The 21,891-nt window shown below is 45.6% G+C and overlaps 1 protein-coding gene across 5 annotated transcripts in view; it reads left to right on the top strand.

The window, feature by feature from the left end:
* The first annotated feature begins 354 nt into the window (after positions 1-354).
* Positions 355-21,891, top strand: part of LOC135385524 (uncharacterized) — a 123,750-nt gene continuing 102,213 nt past the window's right edge. For all 5 annotated transcript variants that reach the window (XM_064614878.1, XM_064614881.1, XM_064614880.1 and 2 more), the window contains exons 1-4: positions 355-433; positions 8,307-8,531; positions 10,378-10,430; positions 10,629-10,834. In XM_064614878.1, the coding sequence (XP_064470948.1) occupies positions 8,354-8,531; positions 10,378-10,430; positions 10,629-10,834 (437 nt within the window). In that variant the 5' untranslated portion in view covers positions 355-433; positions 8,307-8,353. The remainder of the gene's footprint in view (positions 434-8,306; positions 8,532-10,377; positions 10,431-10,628; positions 10,835-21,891) is intronic.

Consider the following 21,891-nt stretch of genomic DNA (forward strand, 5'->3'; position numbering starts at 1 on the left):
GAACGATTTTAAAGCAATATAAATTACAAGCATTGTTCATTTTATGCTTTATAAGCGCAAATATTATTCGCTCGGGACCATCCGGTGTCGAGACTATCGCCATGATACAAAGCGGAGAGGAGGTATGAAATGCCGATGTGTCAATATCGCGTTGCTGGCCATCTTTCGTGTTTCGTCACTTGAGCAAGGAGAAAATCACGACCACGAATGCCGATGACGAGTCACGATGTCACTATTTCGCCAGCAACGCGCCCGGCCAATCTACCTTCGTGGATCACGGCCACTGTATGGTAGGCATACCCACTGCGTGTGTGAGGAGGAAGAAGAAGAAGCACGGGAAACAAGGAACTATATCCCGAACAGCAGCAAAGAGGAAGCAGCCAAGCGAACCATCTGCAATCGAATAACGTGGCTCTCGCTTACCACTGGAAAAGTAAGATCTCTTTCTCCTACATACATACTTGCTCCCGTAAACTCACACGCACTCCATAGTGTGGATTGAGTGAATCTTAGTTTGCTAGGTGATTGTACCGAACACGACAAAGCAGGAACTTTTCGTTTTCATTGTGTGGGAACTACATAGCCAAGTGGCAGCTAAATTGACTGTGCAAGAGGTTTCAATAACAATGACGGGTGTAGTTCCGTATCGGAACCACTCGTTTTTAAAAATTAGTGAAAGGGTTAGGAAGGTAAATATTGCATAGAAGTGGAAGAAGTTCATATACTGAATCTAAAAATGTAAGAATTATAAAATTCTGTGGACTAGAAGTTTTGGCTGTACTATAGCAGTGGGACTGGTGGCTTTTAAATGTTGGTGAGTGTGTTTAAAAGTGAAATAATGCATGGAAGTGAGAGGAGACCATATACCGAGACTAAAAACATAAGAATTATAAAATGATGTGGTCTGGAACCATTTTTTATGTGCAATTCATTAACACCATCTGCTTCGGATGGGTAATGTTGCGAAAGGTATGAGCCTTGGGTTAGGTTAGGTAAGCGCATTTTAGTTAGGTTAGGTCAGGCTCGGTTACACCAGAGTTGTACGTAACTCGTTACAAGTAACTCGTTACCCAGTAACCAGTTACTTTTTTCGGTAACGAAGTAACGACCTAGTTACGTTTCTAAAAATTGTAACTACTAACGTATTCAGTTACAAAATCGGTAGCTCGTTACTCACGTTACTCGTTCCTTTCCTCCGTTCGCGCTCGGGTTCAACATGGACGACATGGTCAGTTAGTATGTGGAAATTCCTGAAATCTCGTACGCTTCTAACACGAGGTGATCTGACGTGGATGTTCAGCTCCTGGGAGCCTCTGGTCGACAGTCATTCTTTTGTTGAGTCCTAAGGTGACCGGCATGACGAATGCTGCAACACTTCCCGGTCATGTCATTGACCATGAAAGCATTATTGGAAAAATACCCTGGATTTGTTTGTGGGTGTGGGTGTTATCTCCCAGCACCTGCCAATGGATATACTAGAGTAACTAAGCTCGTCGAAACTTGGATTCTGAGATGGCATTGTCATTCTCCGCTGATTCGCCGTGTTGTAAAGTGGGTCCACCCGACGTGGACCACGAAATCCCGGGTTTATTATGTAACAATTCTTGTCTCAGAACCTTCTCCTTTATCCCCCCCCCCCATCCTACCTACCCCTCTTCTTCCTCGTGTCTCCCGGCTGGCTACAAGGGCCGGGGGTCACGGGTTCATCTCTCCTGGGATGGTATCTAAACACATTGGCAATAGTGGCAAGTCTAAACTGTCCGTTGGTGTGTGTGTACCAAATCGTTTTAAGTATGCCCTGCTTATGGGGTGTCTGGACGACAGGAACAGGACCATGTAAGACTGATTGTGGTCCGGGAAGTCCAGTGCGCACAAACACAAGGTCACCTATTTGAATGTCAGGGACACTGGCACTGTGGCGATGGTCGAAGTAGTGCTTCATCCGTCTCCTGTACTTCGCTTCTTGCACGGATGTGTTCCTTGCTTCTTTCAACTGAAGTGCGTCAGCTATTCCGAGGTCCTTGTCAGCCTCCAGAACTGGTGGTTTGTTAGTGGAAGCATAATGCGGGGAGCAGCCGATTCCCGTGTTGTGGGAACGGTTGCGGTGGCGTGTCACAGATATTGACTTTTGTGTTCATAAACATTCGCCGCTCTAACATTGCAATAACGCTATTTGCGTCTTCACCACCAGGGCGTGTGGCTACGGTACGTGTGCATTGGTCGATCGCAAGAAGAAATGCCTGCGTTCTTTTTATTCCCTCGGATTTCTTCTTGAGTTCCGCGAAGTCTAGGTGGATAACTTCGAAAGGCACGCGGGAGTGCTCTGGTAACGTCATCCTGTCAACTCGTTGACGGTACTTGATTTTGTAGCGCTGACATCTGTCGCATGATCGTACGTACTTCGCAACGTCCTGTTTCATCTTTGGCCACACAAAGCGCTTAGAGATTTTCTTGTATGTGCGACAGAAGCCGTCGTGACCTCCAGAATGGGGGCTGTCATGGTATAATCGAAGGACTTTGTGCCGTAGTGTCTGCGGAACCTCAAATCTTCCATTAACAAACCTCAGTTGTTCCGTGCCCTCCCAAAGGGTCATGTCGTTAAGAGCTGCCACGGTGTGCTGCTCGATTCCCAGTCGGGACAGCGCGTCCGCATCAAGTAGAGTTCTGCCGGGCTTATAGTAGACCTCCATCTCGTAATGTTGGAGCTCGCAGACCCACCTAGCAAGTCGACGTTTTAAGTCTGCGGACGAGATAATATGGGTGATCGGCTGGTGGTCGGTGAATAGGGAAAACTTCCTCCCTTCTAAGAACGCCCGGAAGTACCGGAGGGCTTGAACCACTGCGAATAACTCCTTCTCCGTGGTCGGATAGTTTAGCTCTGCTTCGTTGAAGGGATAAGAATGGTATCCTACCACGCTGAGCTGCTGTGCTCGGTCCTTGGAAACGTTCCGTTGATAGAGCACGGCCCCCGTGCCATAATGGGACGCGTCAGTACAGAGCTCAAAGGGCAGCCGAAAGTCTGGAATAGAGAGCACCGGGTTCGAGTCTCTACCATGTCCTGGTAGGCAGCCTCGCACTCTTCTGTCCAAAGAAAGGTGGTACCCTTTTGCAGCAGTACGTTCAGACAACGCGTTCGTTTGGCATAGTCCTGGATAAATGCTCGGAAGTGACCGGCGAGGCCGAGGAACACTCTTAACGAATGCGTGTCAGTCGGTTTTCGTAGCCGACGAATTTTTTCTACGGACTCTTGTTTCGTGCCCTTAGTCTGTCCGTCGAACAGCCCTGCCCAGGAAAACGACACTGGACTTGAAGAAGTCACTCTTCTTTAGATTGATCGTGAGGTTCGCTTCTCGTAGTAGCTGGAGTACCTGTTGGAGATGCCTGCTGTGCTCATCCATTGATCGGGAATACACTAATATGTCGTCGATATACACATGAACAAATTGTCCGATGTAAGGCTCGAGTATGGACGTCATCAATTTTTGAAACCACGCGGACGAATTCTTCCACCCAAACGGAAGTCTATTATATTCGTACAAGTCGAAAGGGGTAACAAAGGCAGTGTAACGCTTGGTTTCTTCCGTCAGTGGCACCTGCCAGAAGCCTTTGCAGAGGTCGAGGGTAGAGAAGACTGTGCTACCACCTGTATCGTTAATGATATCATCGATACGAGGCATAGGGAACGGAAAGATCTCAGTTTGCCTGTTGACGATTCTGTAATCGGTGCACAAGCGAAAGGCGCCGTCTGCCTTGGGCGCTATGGTGATAGGGGATGCAAAGGTGGACGTTGGTGGGCGAATGATATCAGCAGCTAGCATCTCTTGTAGCTCAGTCTTCAGCCATACTTTCTTTTCACGGCTCATGTTATAGGGTTTGCGACGAACCGGTGCTTCATCGGCGAGCCGGAAAGGTACTTGAAGCGCAGTGGTTGCTCCTGGGTATCCTGAAACGGGGAGGATCTTTGGGAAATAGGTAGTAACGTCCTCCTGTGTGCGTATTGCTGGGACTGGGGTGGTGACCATACATGTGGGTCTCTCATTATCCACGGAGACGGTATCGTCTCAGTAAATGTTTAGTCTCAATCTCTTCATGTCTGGGCGGGAGAGTAGGACGTCATACTCGACGTCTTGTATAACCAAAGCGTCCGTTACTATCTCTACGTCAGAAATGCCTAGCCTCACCCGTGCCCAGTGGTGAAAAAGCTTGCTGCTGCCATCGAACGCTCTCACTTGTACTTCCCTTCCTGATTCGACATTGCGTGGCTGAATCAAACGGCTATTCACAAGGGTTACGGAGGATCCGCTGTCAACTAATGCTCTCGTTCTTACTTTGTTAAGGAAGAGGTCGACATACGATAGTTTGTTGCCGGTGAAAAAGACAGTTTCGCTTGGGGTCCGTGCGCGGAAACTACAACCCTTGTTTATTGGTTTTTTTGGTCCTGGTTATCATGAATCTCAGCAGCGGCGACCGTGCGCTGGAAGGGTGAACGACGATGGTGTGGTGAGGGAATCGCTGGTGGCGGGTCACGCCTGTCCTGCAGTGTCGATGTGGAGGCAGGGGTTGCACGGAAACTGGTTTGGACGCTCACGTCTTGCAGACAGCTTAACAACTGTTGGGGGTCCTTTGGTCCTCGTATCTGAACCAGCGGGCGTATGTCGTGCGGTATGCCATGAAGTACCAGTGCCACCACTGACCTGTTAGGCAAATTGCACTCCGCGCGTTGGAGGAGTCGTAGCTTCTCGAAGAAATAGTCTGTTAGCGAATCACCCCGATATTTGTAGACGAGTGCTTCGTTCCACGTATCCACTAAGTTGTCGTGGAAAGCCTGTGCGAAGCTATCCCTCCACGACTGCCACGTGTCGTTTTCGTTCCCTTGGAGGCAGAAGTCGTACCATTTGCCTGCAACGCCTGTTAAGAACGGTCGAATGTTCTCGATCTTAGCTGCATCACGGGTCCACCCGTTACGCTGGCAGACTCGTTCATAAAGCTTCAACCACGTCTCCGCACTTTGGGAGTGTCCGTCATAGGTGTCCAGCTTGAGGTCTTCGGGACGCCGGCAGCCGTTGTTGCACATCGAGTCGAGAAGTTCCACCAGTGTCTGCTGCTGCCTGGCCATTTGGACCTGCTGGTCCTTCATGAATTGCAGAATCGTGGCTGGGTCCAGCTGACCAGGGAGCTCCGGAACCGGGGCTGTTGGCGAAGTGTTCTCCGTCGTGCGTGGTAAGAGGACAAACCGGCGAAAATCATCCAGTTTCATGTTAACCTTGCAAACAGATTTCTTGAGTAACTCGTCGACGTCGCTCACCTCTCTTGGCGAGGAGATACTGGATGAGCTCGGGCTGTGCGCCGGGCAACGTTATGTCCTCATCTCCAGTGACGCATTTAGCAACCAGCGGTTGTGCAGGGGTTCCCCTAAGTTGAAACTCTACCCACATCGTTCGTAAGCTGTCGGCTGCGCCAATGTAACAGTTCTTGTCTCAGAACCTTCTCCTCCAGAACCAGCTCGCCCGTGTCACTGGCCTAGCCGCGTATCCCTGGAAGAAACCTTAGTCCCTGTATTTTCGCTCCCACCTCCACACTTGTGGGCTCCAGTGAGGATCACTCGTTGGATTACACGATGGCACAGATGATAATCACGTGAGTGTGGCCTGGGTTGGAGGAGACGTTCAGGGTGAAGGCGGCAAAAGGTGACGAGAATGTAGTATTTTGGTGTCTTCTTTGCCTTCCCAAACTAAAATGACCGAGTGCATCCCACTCGTCGCATTCGAATTTGGAGAAGCGTGCTCAGGTAAGAGTCTTCAATATTTTAGTTAGCTGTAGCAGTTACCGTATCGAGGATTATACGTTAAAGGCACTGCTTTCCACGAATGAATCGAATACCTCGTGGAGCCAATGTCGTGTTGTGAGGAGGTAGCACGAGAACCTTGGCTGCTTTGATGGTTTACAACGGGGGGTGGGCGGTTATGTTTAGTAAAAGGAAGGAAAGGTCAGCCATGCAAAGAGGCTGTTTATACAACAACTTGTAGACGTTGGTGTAGCATTTATCAGTTTACGTAAACGCACAATATCGCCGCTGACGTCGTGTAGCCTCCTAACAGTGGTGCCAAAATAAGGGAATAAAAGCAGCTGTTGACCTTAAATTCACAGAACAAAAAAAAAAAAAGAAAAGAAAAAGAATGAAGGAACGTCGGCCTCGCTACTAATTAGGCGCATCCAACACATGCATCAAACAAAGGTGGCTGTATTTGATGCAACCATGCCTTTCCACAGCAATTTTTCTTGCCACAGAGGCTCTCCCGAGCAAACGCACCAAAAATAACCGATGCCCATTTCGAGCACCAACTATTCTTCAAAGCGAATTCCATGGAAATTTTTATGGCCTTCGTTGCTTATGCGCCAAGAAAACCTGAATCATCATCATCATCACCATGGAAATTGTAGGACCAAATGGAGCACGTGCCTTGCTTAGACATGGTCGCGGCTCTGTAATGGCGTGGTAACGTAAAAGTAACTCGTTACTATCGAGTAACGGGAACGCGTTCCATTTGTTACTTTGGTAACGGGTAACGTATTTAGTTCCTTTTTTTTCATGGTAACGAATAACGGTATTTAGTTCCTTTTTTTCGGTAACGTGTACAAGTCTGGGTTACACAGATTGGAGGGGTCTGGGGCCCCCCCCCCCCCCTCCAGGCACGCACTAGGCGGTGCGGGCACCAGACTGTGCCTGACTAAAGATGGCGGAAATCAGTCCCATTGCTATAGTATATCCGAAGTTTTTTTATACGCATTTCAACAACCCCAGCTGATTCACTTTTAGCGCAGGAGAAACACAGGAATGCTAAGCCTAACGGATTCGAAAGTTGCCGTCTTGCGAAAGGTAGGGTCGTTGAAATGGGCTAAATTACCTTACTTTAGTGAGGTTAGGTTAAGTTAGGTTCTACAGATTGGGGGGGGCGCCCACTCCCCCCCCCCCCAGGCACGCACTAGGCGGTGCGGGCGTCGAGACTGTGCCTCGGGTTAGGTCAGAAGGTCCTCAGCCACCATCAGGTCGCCATCAAGAAACCGTCGATAAAATTTAATTTTTATACGGTTCACGCAATACACGAGGGTCATTCCTGTTTAATTTGGTTACTAATTAGCTCCTCTTTAACGTCAAAGCGTTTTATTTTTGTTTTTATTCTTTTTTTCTTTTGAAAAAGCCAGTGGTCCCTATACGGAACTACATCCACAATGACTTAGGCACCGCATAAAAATCACGGTCATGCATGCACCGCATACGCACGGGTTCTTGTGTCAAACAATTAACCGTGTGCGGTGCTTCTACTTTGCAGCATATCGAGTAAAATAAACATTCTGAAGTGCATGTTAGGTTGTTCTCGGGCCATGTTTGTAGTTCGAACTGCTTAACGAATGTTTGGATTTCTTGAAATTTTCGTCCCCCTAAATGAAACACTGGGGAGGAGATCCTCAAGGCCACAATGTCAAGGGCCCGTTCTACGAAAACCTCTTTTCACACGCTTTTCTTCGCATCGGTATGTATAGAACAGTCTTAACATTGCACTCAGCGTATTTATGTGAGCTCATAAATGACATGCATACGTTTTTTTTTTTTTCTGTTGCATACTTCTACTTGTGTACCGGCTTACCTAATTCGCAATTTTAAAGGGCTTAGTTCTTTATGGCAACAGCGAAAGCCTTAAAACAGCCTTGACTACTATTTCCCCTCTCCATTTCACCCTTAAGTACGTGACTTGATAATAGATGCTGCTCTCGTCCCCCTTTTTTTCCTCTCTTCTCCTTGTATCACGAAATGGTAGATCCCATTCAAACCAGCACTGACTCACGATCACGATCATGAAGAAGGGTCATAGGTACTATTCATAGTTTTTATTTTCTTGTAGTGCCAGAGAGCTGAAGTCTGAACCTACTAGTTTTAAAAAGTGCGTAAACCAAGGCCACCGAAGTAGATTGTTTATGATGCTTACCCCATTGTTTGGGGCAAAGGACATAAGTCTGTTACGAGTCTCTCTCATATGAATGACTTCGTTACATACAGCGGAACTTTTTAGGCCTAGAGGAAAAGTCTATTGCAAATTGTACTTAACTCGCTGCACACGTCACTGGGATGCCCTGCATTGCCTATCTGCGGAACGCCCCATATGTTACTGATAGCACAGCCTTAATGATTTTCTAGTATTTCGGATTATTCTCGTTTTATGGTTTGAGTATCCTCGAAAAATGACGTTTTCAAAATGTATCCTGTAAACAGCAATTAACCTAAGATATCTTCATCACGTCTCATACAGCCGCCACGATTGAAGATATTGATGGTAGTTGGTCTGCGTGAGCCACCATGTGGTTTGAAACCTGGGCAACGTGTTTTTCTTTGCTGCTTGTCCGCGCTGGCGCCAAGGACTGCAAGATGTCTGACGCGTACAATGCCAAAGACTACGAGAACACGGGCTTCATTTCTGCGTGGAACTATGTCGCAGGCATCATCGCCGGATTTCTCGTCTCTGATATTGACACTCGTAAGTTTCTTTCATGGTCGACCCTGCTGCCACTACAGCGTCAATCCTACATCTCGGTTGCATGTCCGGGTTGCACACTTAATATGGCATCTAACATGATTTCTTCCCATACTTCGCCCGTGCTTTCAGTTATGTCTGTCAGTGCAAACGAGCCAGCGCAAAAGCCGGTGCCAGTACAAGTACGCATGTCATCCTCCTTGTACACTTTAACCCAATAACAATTACATCAACCTTAGGCATGCTTCATCAGTCACAGAAGTTCACTCACTTGATGAGCCCTCTCCAGGTGGCCTTGTCATTGTTGAGGTGTAGTTGTAACAAAAACGACTGTACACTATGGCTGGAAGTGGTTACATAAACGGGAAAAAAAAGAAAAAGAAAAACTACCGGTTCTTACAGGTGCGCGTGTGCAGGTTCGTGTCAGGGTTGTATCAGTGTCCAGGGTGGAATCATTGCCATCTTCTTCTAACGGTCACAAAGACAGCTCTTAGAAGCTTTACTAGATCGCTGCATGGTCTTTGTCCAGAGGAAGGTGGAGCAGCTGCAACATCGACATGATTGCCAGATTCCTATAGCACTCTTTCGAGTAGCTTATTCCTTTCGGCGTGGGTTTCTTTTGTTACATTCACAGCTACTTTGACTACATCTCAGTTATTTCATATCAATATAAGTGTAATAATTTAAAAGGGAATATAGGAGGATATAACTAAACTAGCGCTACCTAACAGGTTCTATAGACAGGAACTTGATTTTGTTGTACAGAAGTCATATGTGTAATATGCTTGCCACATCATAGGTACACTCTTAAAAATGAGTTTCACCACATAGCACGCTCCTATCCAATCATCAGCCCCAATGACAACGTTCTCGCCCCTGATTTGTTATAAACGGGAGGCGGGGCCAATTTTGCACGATTATGCACGTGCACAATGGTACAGAATAGGCTCAGCCTCGCGTTTTCAATAAATCATGGGCGAGAACGTTGTCATTGGGGCTGATGATTGGATAGGAGCGTGCTATGTGGTGAAACTCATTTTTAAGAGTGTAGCTGTACAATGCAAATTTTGCGACGCAAAGCTTCATCGTAAACACGGTTTACTGTTCCGACGCATCGATAGAATGACGAATGTTACCGCTCGCAGTCATAACCTTAGCGGTGGAGGTTAGTGACGTGACTTCATTGCACAGTGTTTCCGGGTTTTTCGAGCGCCGCTGTCGAAAAAATTGAAAACTCAAAACTTTCTACTTGGTAATGTCATATTATATCGACTCTAAAAATAAGGAAAGTGGAGCAATACTCCTATTACAAACAAGTTTACAAACAGGTACATTTATACGGAATTAAAGTCGTTGCTATGAAATATAGATTGAACTGTATTTTAATGACAACAACCATCCATACATACGCGATACACGTACATTGAACTACGTGTTGCTCTTCATCACTTAACTTCACTGTATGTACACCGGGTAGTATTCACCGTGCGTAGGCGTCCTGGCAGCGCGTCAGCACCATAGCATCGCAGTGCCGCTCATTGCACAAACACGAGAAGCGCTACTATGCTGCGGTGCCCACGGGCTGCCAGGAACGCGACCCTCGGGTAGCCAGCCTACACTCTTAGAAATGAACTTCACCGCATAGCACGCCCCTAGCCAACCATCATCTCGAATGATATCGTTATCTGCCCAGATTTTCTGAAAACGGGAGGCGTACGGCATTTTTGTGACAATTGTGAACCTGACCCCCCTGGGAATGTTCCCGAGGGGCGTAGGCTCCAAGCCCCCACTCGCAGTCGGTGCTTGTTCACACACATCTTAATATATTCGTGCTTTGTTTTTTGTGCAGGCATGGCGTTTAGCAGCGGCAACTACAACGAATCTACGGATCCCATTGAATACGTAAGCTGTCGTGTAACCTTTGAGGATATAGAAACAGCTGTCAGATTGATGCCTCTCAACTTAAGTCGAGAGGCGTCATTCAAGGTAGTCCTCTGGGAGGTATTCTGCACATACCACCGTATTCTACTTTCAGTTCTGCTTAAACTAGTTTCTTGGTTACACTGCGGTACAAGATGCATATCTCTTCACTGCCCTTAGGTCCTGGGATTTCAGACTTCGTTGAACTGGGCTTCCCATCTACTCCTAGCGGTAGCAGGCATCCAATTAGTCACAGCACCTATTATATACTTTATTCGCTCGACGGGGCGTTGTGGAGGCGAACGGGTTCAAAATGTGACGATCCTCTACGAGCACAACATCGCTTCCTACACTTTGACGATTGGATGTCTCCTGGCCCTGATATTGTGAGTCTGGGCAAAGAATATTATGCCATTAGATGCCGTTTGTCACAGAAGAACGCGGAAAGTGGGAACTTCGAGTTTGGTCATGTAAAATGACGGATATCACCTTTTCAAACTGAAATTCACAATATTTTTTTTACTATGGACAGTTGGAATCTCATCTTCATTACTGCGCGTGTTTGACGCGAAATTTTTCTTTTCGCCTACAGTTGAACATTTGAAACCAATTGACTTTCACCCAAAGAACGTCACCGTCACATAATCATGAAGTTTATAGACGTACACTCTTAGAAATGAACTTCACCTCATAGCACGCTCCTAGCCAACCATCACCCCGAATGACAACGTTCTCGCCCCTGATTTGTTGAAAACGGGAGGAGGAGCCTATTTTGTGCCGCGGCACAAAATAGGCTCCTCCTCCCGTTTTCAACAAATCAGGGGCGAGAACGTTGTCATTCGGGGTGATGGTTGGCTAGGAGCGTGCTATGTGGTGAAGTTCATTTTTAAGAGTGTAGTGGAACCGAAACAGCGCGGACGGAGAGCGCCGCCGTTTTCACTACGCCCTATTCCTTCCTGAAGGCCACGGATCACCTCTTTGTATTAATGGCACACGCAAATGAGACCCCGTTTCTAGTCGCTTTGGTGTCTTCACCAGCATGCGCTTCGCGTTCCCAGTCCACCGCTGAAAGAAAAGAAAAGGCTCCACTCGAGGGATGCATCGTCTCGAAAGTCAGTGTCGTAATCCTAAGCCGAATATGGTTCGTTAATACGACTTAGTTCACGCTTACTTTGTAGAGAAAGACGTCGTGTACTCCGGGAGAAACGCGTACTCCTTAAAGGTCAGCTATGCCGATATCCCAAATAGTCGAAACGGTTGTGATATTCTGAAAGCCCACATCCAGCTCTCCCCAAAATGCACCTTCATTCTCTCAGTTCGGTACAGTACCATGTAAAAAAAAATAGATAATTCATTCCGAAACACGCATGGGCGCAGCCATTTTTATGACGTAGATGCACCCGAACGGGCATTGTGACGTGTACGCGCCTTCGTACTTGTCAGTGGATTTCAGCTACGGCTTCTCGCGGCTTCACGTATCTGTGCTTGAAGATGGCGGACAGCCGGGTTCCACCGTTCTGCGATAAGTAAACAGTGCAGCAGCAGCGAACTCATTCGCGAACCAACCTCTGTGCGATGTTGTGACTGGAATTCGTCGTTTGTGTTTTGTGAGCACGTACAATTTGTATCAAGTCGCGTCTGCGTTAGCCCCTTTACAGCACTTGCCCATTGTAGAGACTGACGTTTCGACAGCCGTGTTAGCAAGAAAATGCCGACAGCGTTTTATTCCTGCAGGAAAAAATTGTGCTATGTATTTGAGAAACCGCATACTGCTATGGCACAAGTTTTACGTACGATTTATCAATGTGCAACAGCGTCGACGATGGTATGTAACGATGAGAGACGTAAAACGAAATACAAATCACATTTTAAACTTTTTGTGAGATTCTGTGCATTTTCCAGAAGCTTTCTTTGAATCACACACTCCCATGTCACGCTGCGTTGTGTGGCACGCTACAAACTACTGCATTTTATGTCTAACATCTGGATATTGTTTGTAATGAGCACAGTCGCACAAAAACATGCACACGAAAGCTCCAGTAGCCATGTGGTTGCACACTATGCAGACGCAAAAGAAGTACCAGAGCACATATTGCCTCTTAGAAATGGTGTTTTTAGAAATGTGGTGTCTGAAGAGTTAGGGCATAGCATAAATCCCAGAAATCAGGTGCACCTTATCCTTTTGTAGAGTGCTCTTTCAATTCACAATGCAGCCCATGGGGTGTAAAAGTGTTAGAGGCAATTATGTGACTTGTCGTCTTGAGTGACATCACTGGCCAGCCTTGGAATTAATTCCGTGCTCAGTAATTATTGTACAAATCGCTTTGTATGTAGGACATGATAAGCAATATGTAAGTTGCAACCTTGTCTGCAGCATTCTCGATTGCCTCTTACCTTTACAGTTAGAGACACGTTACCAAACCATTTGCAAAGGGTACTCCTACAGGGTCCGCGTAACTTGATTTTTCAATTTATAAGATTTATAAAAAAAATAAGTATACAATAAGTAATATAAAATTTATATGAAATAAAACTTATAAACATAAATGAAAAGGCTTCATGGAAGCAATCCGTTAGCATACCCATTGCACATAAAGTACAATTATATATGCTTGGACATCATCTAATTAATCTTCTGAACCATATGTGTGGCTGCATACGAAATTTTTTAAGCACATGCTCTACCTTCCTATTCCTACATGTGCACACGAATAACAGTGAATATATGTGAAGTGGCAAAAAGCAACGCTAGACTCTACCACCATTGTGCACCTTTAACTTTTCCGCATTTATGTCTGGTAAACAGGGAATATCTCACTAGAAAAGAAGACACTTGTACATTGTTTGGCAAGCAAATAAATATATTTATTTTCATTTTCCATCAATCAACAATGTTGTGACCTGGTGCAAATATTAATGTCAACAAGGAAAGTACTTACAAATTATTCCTATGTGCTCAAATGTAGATATGACAATTATGTTTTTGTACCTCAGCACAGCACAGTTTCAAAATTAACAAACTGCACAGCATCAGCAATCTTAAGGTATCTCAAGAGGGGAATCACATAAAGCTCCAATAATAGACTGTGCAAACAAAGCTCCAAAAAACAAAGTACTTCAAGAAAAATCTGAATAATCGGTTGCCGTTGTGATATGTACTACTATGCACAGTTCATGAATGGAACATGTTACCTCATTGCATTTCCTCCATGTGAGCACTAGAACAGGCAGCTTTTTAGGTCGTTCTTTTCGTGTTTTTCTATTGTCTTTTTCGTTTTCTGTTTTTGCAATAGCAAGCATGGCCATAGTGAAACACAAGCAGCCAAGGGCAGGATGAGACATCTACAGTGCGACTGCTAGCTCTAAACTGATATATTTATTAGCAGACTCTGGAATATACACATATGCTGTTAAGCAAATGACAATTTAACCAATAGAATAACAGACAAGAAAAAAGGGTTATATATCTCCCCCTCTCCTCATTCTATTTCACAGGCAGCCCTAGTATCATTCTGAGTGTGCCCGTGCGTTCCCTTTGAGATAACGTATCTCGGAGAGAAGCTAATCCAACAGTGGACTGCTTACACATGCAACTGTCTTTGTTTTCTCAAACCATTTGTTATTTAACCGCTGCCTTGAGCTGTGTGTTCTGGAAATCTAGGCAGCATCCAGAGTCCCTGCAATGTGTTGCCATGTTTCTCGAGGGCATCAAAAGTCTGTCCTTGGCTGCCTGTGTTTCACTATGGCTCTCAGATACAAACTACCCCATTTCAACACAGTACAAAACACAGATTTTTAAATAGCATCTGTTGATTGCACTGTACATACCCCCATATAAAGGATCATAGTGGATACTACATCTTGTGCGATAATGTCAGGAACACAAAAAAGCTAGATTTGAAACCACTCTTACGTCGTAGTAGTACTATTTGTGTGAAGCTACGCAATTCCTGTCCTGCAAATAATTTAAACCATATGGTTCATCTGCCAGCGTGATGATCCCCTGAAAAGCAATTCACACTTGGCGGGAACTACCGGTTCTGAAACCTATCCCTGACATGTGTAGCCATCAGGGAGGAAACCCAAGGGCTGCGGTGGAAAAGACAAACACACATGGGCTGTGTTCTCACTGTGTATCAGCTGCTCTGGCTACTAAGAAGAACATGTTCCAAATTAATATAACATGGCTTGACATGATACGCCTGCAAAAGCTAACCAATAAAATTAGTAGTTAAATGTACAATACGTAAACACTTGCCATAACATGACAGTTTCATTCCTGCATTCATGCGCTACCATTCAACCCACATAAGCAGTGTACTGAATTTTTTTATAGCATTACACGTCGTTTCACAGAACTTGAACAAGATTATATAGCACACGATAAAAGTAGAGTGAACATAATGTGCAGAAAAAATGGTAGGAAGCAAGCGAGCTGGTGAAGATGATGCACATGTAAAACCCCGAGACTAGGGAACACAAAGGGACGTGTCTGTGTCTGTCCCTTCGTGTTCCCTAGTCTTGGGGGTTTTACATCATGCATAATGTGCAGCTTTCCATTCACGCTTAATGGCCGTAGCAGTAATGCATGAAGGCCACTGCTAAGTTGTGTTGAGAAACACCACTTTATGTTTTTCATGTCTAAATGAAACGTACCTGACCTGATCCAAATTAACCGTTCTGAGTCTGGAACACATAAAGAGAAAAACGCAACACACGCCACAACATTAACAGATAAGCAAATGAGCTGTGGCGAGCTCCACCTTGGGACAAAGTCAACAAGTAATTCACCAAAAGTCAATGAGCGCCTGAAATGTAACATCTCTGACTGGTAGCAGGACGGTTCAGGTTCAATTCCTGGTGCTAGCACTGAGTTGCTTTTTCATGAATTATTTGTTGAAGTTTCGATGCGCTTGAGAACCATTCGTCAACCATTCTATCCTCATGAGGTGATGAGGGTTTGTCATCCCGAAGAGACTCCCTTGCTGGCATGTGTCCTTATGGATGCTCATCACTGCAGAAAAAAAGAACAGAAAAAACATTTAATGACAAGAAATGAATATTCGTATTTATTGTATAATGATTGTGCACAACAGAAAGACGACTTTCGCACAGAAGGCTGTACTTCTTGAGGTCTAACATCAAGTTACAAAATTCCAGAATATATGACATGTTGTAAGGTAGAGAATAAGTAGAGTTATTGAGTTGTCGAGTCGAGTTGAGGGGGGAGTTGTACCCCCTTTTTATTTTATTATATATGATTGTATAATTATTTTTATGTCTGTACCAACCCTCGCTCTCTACATTACAACATGTTTTATATATTCCGGGATTTTGTAACTTCATGTTAGACATTAACAAGAGCAGCCTTGTGCACGAACGTCTCGTCTCATTAAAATTTAGATGCTCTCAACAGTCTTCTTTTTGTTGTGAATCTCCATCGCAGCATACCTGCACATTGCTGTTCTACGTACTGTGACTTTGCAGTAAGAGTATGGACTTTGAGTAAAAAGACTACACAGCACTGCTGAGGTATTTTTGCCTATCGAACAGTATGTATGTATGCAGTATGCACACAGTATTTGTGCACCGGACCCACTAAAAATGTAGTGAATGTGGCATTGCCCACGGTAATGCACCAAGTTGAACACAATTATTGTAGAATCCAGGTATTTTAGCTTACATGTCAAGCCAGTACCACATCCAGTGGGAAGCTGTGACAAATAAATAGTTTCCATTTTTCTTAGCTCTCAGAACACAGACAGTGAATTAATAAGAGTAGACAATGTTAACATGAATTCTGGGCTATTCTTCAATTAAAGATTCACAGATAGTAAAGGCACCTTCCTCAATGGACGTTGATGACACTGAAAATTCTAAAACGTTATCAGAGGCGACATCAGCTTCGGTGTGCCAAAGGATTGTATGTCCAACAGTAATCCAGCTAACAGTAACAAAAATGTGCAAAAGACAAATTAACTGAACTAATGTAACGTACCTTCTATAGCAGGCTAGTTCCATCTCAAATCGAACAATCCAGTACACTTGATGTCTCGAATGGACTGGAAAAAAATATATGTTGAAGCCATCGGTGAGTTAGGAGAAATAAACGCTTTCGAAATTCTCTGCGCTGCGCGGTTCGGGAAATAGGAGAGGAGGAAAAAACTGCCTCTCATCAGACGATGTCGTCGCGCGCATGTTTGAGCGTTCCCTACAAGGCTATTTCTTGTCGCATTGTAGTAATATCTTGCTCTGGCTTTAGACCACCTAGGGCACAATAGGCTCCTGCGTCGGCAGTGCTGTGTCGCTTTTTGTTTCTCTGCAAAAAAATATCAAAGTTGACTCAAAGCGCCGAAAAGCACCATATTCACTGCAACTTTGCGGTCGATGTGAAAAACGGACAAGATTGAGCTTTATACCGTTCAACTTGTCATTCATGCGGCTATCGAATTATATATAATTTGTTCATCTACTCTGTCAGGAACGTAAGCGATACTTCTTTACGTAGCACCATACCACCGAAAAATGACGAATTTCGGAAGCCTTTATCTAAAAAACCCCACCAAAAACTTGCCTCGAAAATTTTATATGTCGTAGATAGACCCTTAGACTATGCACAGAAGAAAAATCAGAATTCGGACTTGATCGGTAGGCGCGCTGTGAATTTTTTGCCGGCACTATACGCGGAGCACATCTAAGCGGTGGCACCGTGTCCTGCGTTGCAAAATCGAATTTTCCAAAGGGACTTTCAAGTTCTGCCTTTACATAAAAATTAATTGCTATCGTTTGAAGCCGTTCTGAGCGTTTCCGTTCATAACAGTGTTGTATTCGCTGAATATAGATTATGGAGCAGCCAGATGTGCTCACATTTTTTGCGGGATGACACACATGCATCGCAAGCGCTGAGAGCCCGTGAAGAACAGAATGCTTTTACACCTTTGTAAGAGGTATATCTATTCAGGGTGATTATAAACAGGCATATTTACTGTACACGTTATGTCAGGAGAGACGCAGCTACTTTCAGCATTGTTTAAAACATTTCCTTTCCTACGGCCCCATGACCTCGGACGGCGGAGATCGCACAGAAGAAAGTGTCGTTGTGTAGTGTCTTACGCGCACACTCAAGGCTAATTCATGGTGCCTTTTGTGAAGCTTGCCGAAACAGCCCGACTGGCGCCGCTGTCCAATATGTTCTTCGGTTCGACATGCTGCGACCATGGGAAGGTCCTAATCGGATTTATTCCCGGAAGATACCTTACACAAAGTTTCGCATCATCCTCGACTACAGAAGTGCATGCGGTGCCCCTGTACAGAGTATGTGAAGACATCTGCATTGTACTGTGTCGTCCTGGCATCACACCTACCTCAATGGCCTCTTCATTGTACAGCGCTGACCGAGTGTATTGCGCTGACTACCGCCTCCTACAGAAGAAAAAAGTGCTTCGGACAAAGGACTTTCGCTTTGTTTCGGAGATCGGCGTGGCTGCCATAAAGAATGTGGTTCCAGCGGATCAAGCCGAAGGCGTAACAGAATTGGCGCAACTGTGCAGAAGCTGCTTCAAGTACTTCGCAGCAAAGGTGGCTGAGTCACGGCACGCAGCAATGTCGCCCACATTTGAAGGAAGCTCAGAGGGTGAGCAGTTTGTGCACCAGCCTGACGTGGTCGAAGAACTCAATGAGTATATATCATCTGAAGCCATTAACGTCACACCGCTAAAGCCAAGAAGGAAGTCGGTGGAGGCGTATGCACAGCGTAAACTCTCCGAAATACGTGAAGAAGTGGGCAGAAAGACAGGCCCGTAAACTGGAGGCCGCTTTCGGTGTCGCCTTGCCAGGAACATCTGGGTATGTACGTATGTGTGTATGTATGTAAGGTGTATGTCAACTAAGGTGTGAAGTAGAAGTTCTTATTTTGAGTTTAATATATTATCTTTTAACAACGTCCAGGAGTAACTGCGAGGATTGCAGCGAGGTAGCACGTAACGTGAGAAGAGCCTATAAAGAAAGTGCGTCGTTTCAAGAGCGTTGCCGCATTTTGACGCTGCTGCCCACATCCTGGCCTGACATGAAAATCCTGGACGCCATCCCTGAAGCTACACGGTACAGGGTGCGCAAGTCTAAGAAGCTTCGCTTGGGCAAGCACGTATGGGCGTCACCTGACCCGTACCAAGGGCACCCACTCAGCGAGGAGAACTTGAGCGCGGCTGTTGAGTTCTTTACGAACGACGAGCTCGACTGCTCTGTTCAGAGCCCCCGACCCAGGGATGTAGTGCAAGTTCGCGAAGGAGGAACGAAAGTAAACAAAACAAAACGCTACATGACTCGTTCTATCCGTGAGACCTACCAACTCTTTCAAGCAGCCCATCCGGACATCAAGCTAAGCAGAACAAAATTCTATTCTTTGCGCCCCAAATGGGTTAGCACTAGCCCATGCAGAGAGGAATGTGTTTGTACGTACTGTACTAACTTTGACCTGTGCGTGGTGGCAATAAACAACGCTTCTCATGCCGTGATAACGGCGGACTACCTCATGGGACTGTGCCTATGTCCAGCGCCTCGCAGCTGTTGCTTCGTCGGTGAGTGTACAGCATGTCCTGGCAAGGAAGCCCTTACCGCCGACAGCGTACAACTTTCCGACGAAGTTGATCAATTTGAGGTGGCGGTTTGGGAGTCCGGAGGGCTTCTCAAGAAACTTCTGCCCGTCGAGGGCTTTGTGGATCTAATTAGACGCTGTACAATGTGTTACATAGGCCATGATTATGTAAGAGGAGTACAACGCCAAGCTATTCGGAAAGAGAAATTGTGCGTGAAGCCAAGAAGCCTTGTCTTCCACTTCGACTTCGCCGAAAACTGAACTGTTATCCTGCCCAACGAGGTCCAGAGCTACCATTGGAAGAAAACTCAAATATCTATATTCACATGCGTAGTCACGACTTCAACGGGAGGTACTCATAGCTACGCAGTTGTCAGCGACGATACACACCACGATACCGCAGCAGCTTTGCTTGCAGTACGAAGGATTGACAGCTTCATGGACGAGAACGGCCCCATTTACGGTAGCGTAGTCTACGTCACCGATGGAGCCAGCGCGTACTTCAAGAATCGATTTCAGCTGCACGAAATGACGAATAATACTGCACTGACAAGATGGCTATTTTCAGCACCGGGGCATGGAAAGAATGCGTGCGATGGCATTGGAGGAGTCGTTAAGCATGCCGCAACCATTCATAACCTGCGTTCACCGGCGACCCAGGCGATTCAAAATGCGTCCGACTTGGTGCGCGTCTTGTCGGCGAAGCTGCACAGGGTATCCCTCCTTCACCTGCCGCGCGGCGACGTAGAGAAGTTCAGAAGGACCAAAGAAAAGCAATGGAAATCTGTGCGACCTGTGAGAGGGCTCCGTTCGTCTTTCCTTTGGGAAAAATCTGACAAGAACCTGCCATCAAAAGTAACATTAAGGAAAGTGGCACCTACAACAGCCTAGAGCAGTTCATGACACGAGCGCTCTCATCCACCTGGAATGTTCTGCATCTTCTTACCTTCGTTACCTTGTCTTCTTCGCAGTCAATTTGCTTTTATTCTGTGTACTGTAAATATTATTGTATATGACCACTGTGGACAAATATACCTCTTACAAAGACGCAAAAGTATTCAAAAACATTCTGTTCTTCACGGGCTCTCAGCGCTTGCGATGCATGTGTGTCATCCCGCAAAAAATGTGAGCACATTTGGCTGCTCCATAATCTATATTCAGCGAATACAACACTGTTATGAACGGAAACGCTCAGAACGGCTTCAAACGATAGCAATTAATTTTTATGTAAAGGCAGAACTTGAAAGTCCCTTTGGAAAATTCGATTTTGCAACGCAGGACACGGTGCCACCGCTTAGATGTGCTCCGCGTATAGTGCCGGCAAAAAATTCACAGCGCGCCTACCGATCAAGTCCGAATTCTGATTTTTCTTCTGTGCATAGTCTAAGGGTCTATCTACGACATATAAAATTTTCGAGGCAAGTTTTTGGTGGGGTTTTTTAGATAAAGGCTTCCGAAATTCGTCATTTTTCGGTGGTATGGTGCTACATAAAGAAGTATCGCTTACGTTCCTGACAGAGTAGATGAACAAATTATATATAATTCGATAGCCGCATGAATGACAAGTTGAACGGTATAAAGCTCAATCTTGTCCGTTTTTCACATCAACCGCAAAGTTGCAGTGAATATGGTGCTTTTCGGCGCTTTGAGTCAACTTTGATATTTTTTTGCAGAGAAACAAAAAGCGACACAGCACTGCCGACGCAGGAGCCTATTGTGCCCTAGGTGGTCTAAAGCCAGAGCAAGATATTACTACAATGCGACAAGAAATAGCCTTGTAGGGAACGCTCAAACATGCGCGCGACGACATCGTCTGATGAGAGGCAGTTTTTTCCTCCTCTCCTATTTCCCGAACCGCGCAGCGCAGAGAATTTCGAAAGCGTTTATTTCTCCTAACTCACCGATGGCTTCAACATATATTTTTTTCCAGTTCATTCGAGACATCAAGTGTACCGGATTGTTCGATTTGAGATGGAACTAGCCAGCAGACAGTGAAGCTTGTAACACCCCGTCCACAGGAACCAGTGTCCAGACAGCAAAAGTGCTTGAACTGGGAGATAGCAGCTAATCGGGATGGCGACCTTTGTTTTCCACCCTGAAAGCACAGGTTGTAACTTGAGGGCAGATTTAAAAGTGGTGTCAAGATGTCTGCATGCGAGCGCACATGAAAAGTTGAACATAGGTGAATACTCAAATTATAACATCACATTGTCATACCTATTGGTGGAGGTAGACTGCAACTAACGTGTCAGCCATTTCTTCATGCACCAGATACAAGCCAGATCATGCTTCATTTCCGCCTTCAGCGTGCACCTGTGGTAATTCAGAAGTTAGATTATCAATACTATTGTGTTGCTAATCGTGGTTATATCAGAGTAAGCGCAGTCAGACAGCTGCACAATCGATTCATTAAGCTTGCTATTTTTTATATCTGAACCTCGACTTACCTTTTATGCTCTCGTTTTTTGTCTTGATCCTCCGTGACACGTTCAAAACTTTGTGCGTCGGGCACCTGAGATTTTCATCAGACGATTTCGTGCCGAGATTCCAAAGTGCCTCTGGAGACGCGCGTAACCTATGATAACGTTCGTGGACGAAATCCTTGCAGTGGAAATTAGCAGGCACCACTGTCAGCCAAGAGCTTCGCACTTTTGGCAGCTTATAATAGGTAACACTTGAATGCTCCGATGAATTGTTCTAACCGCGTAGCACCGTCGTATCTTCGACAACTTCGCCGTGGCATATTACGTATCATATCGCTCCAGCCCATAAAAGGCAAGGTCAGAACAAGGAAGTGCACTTTCCAAACGACGCCGTGCCAAAAAAAAATATTCACATGCTTTGTTTCCG

This window comes from Ornithodoros turicata, chromosome 2 (genome assembly GCF_037126465.1).
Source record: "Ornithodoros turicata isolate Travis chromosome 2, ASM3712646v1, whole genome shotgun sequence".
NCBI lineage: Eukaryota > Metazoa > Arthropoda > Arachnida > Ixodida > Argasidae > Ornithodoros > Ornithodoros turicata.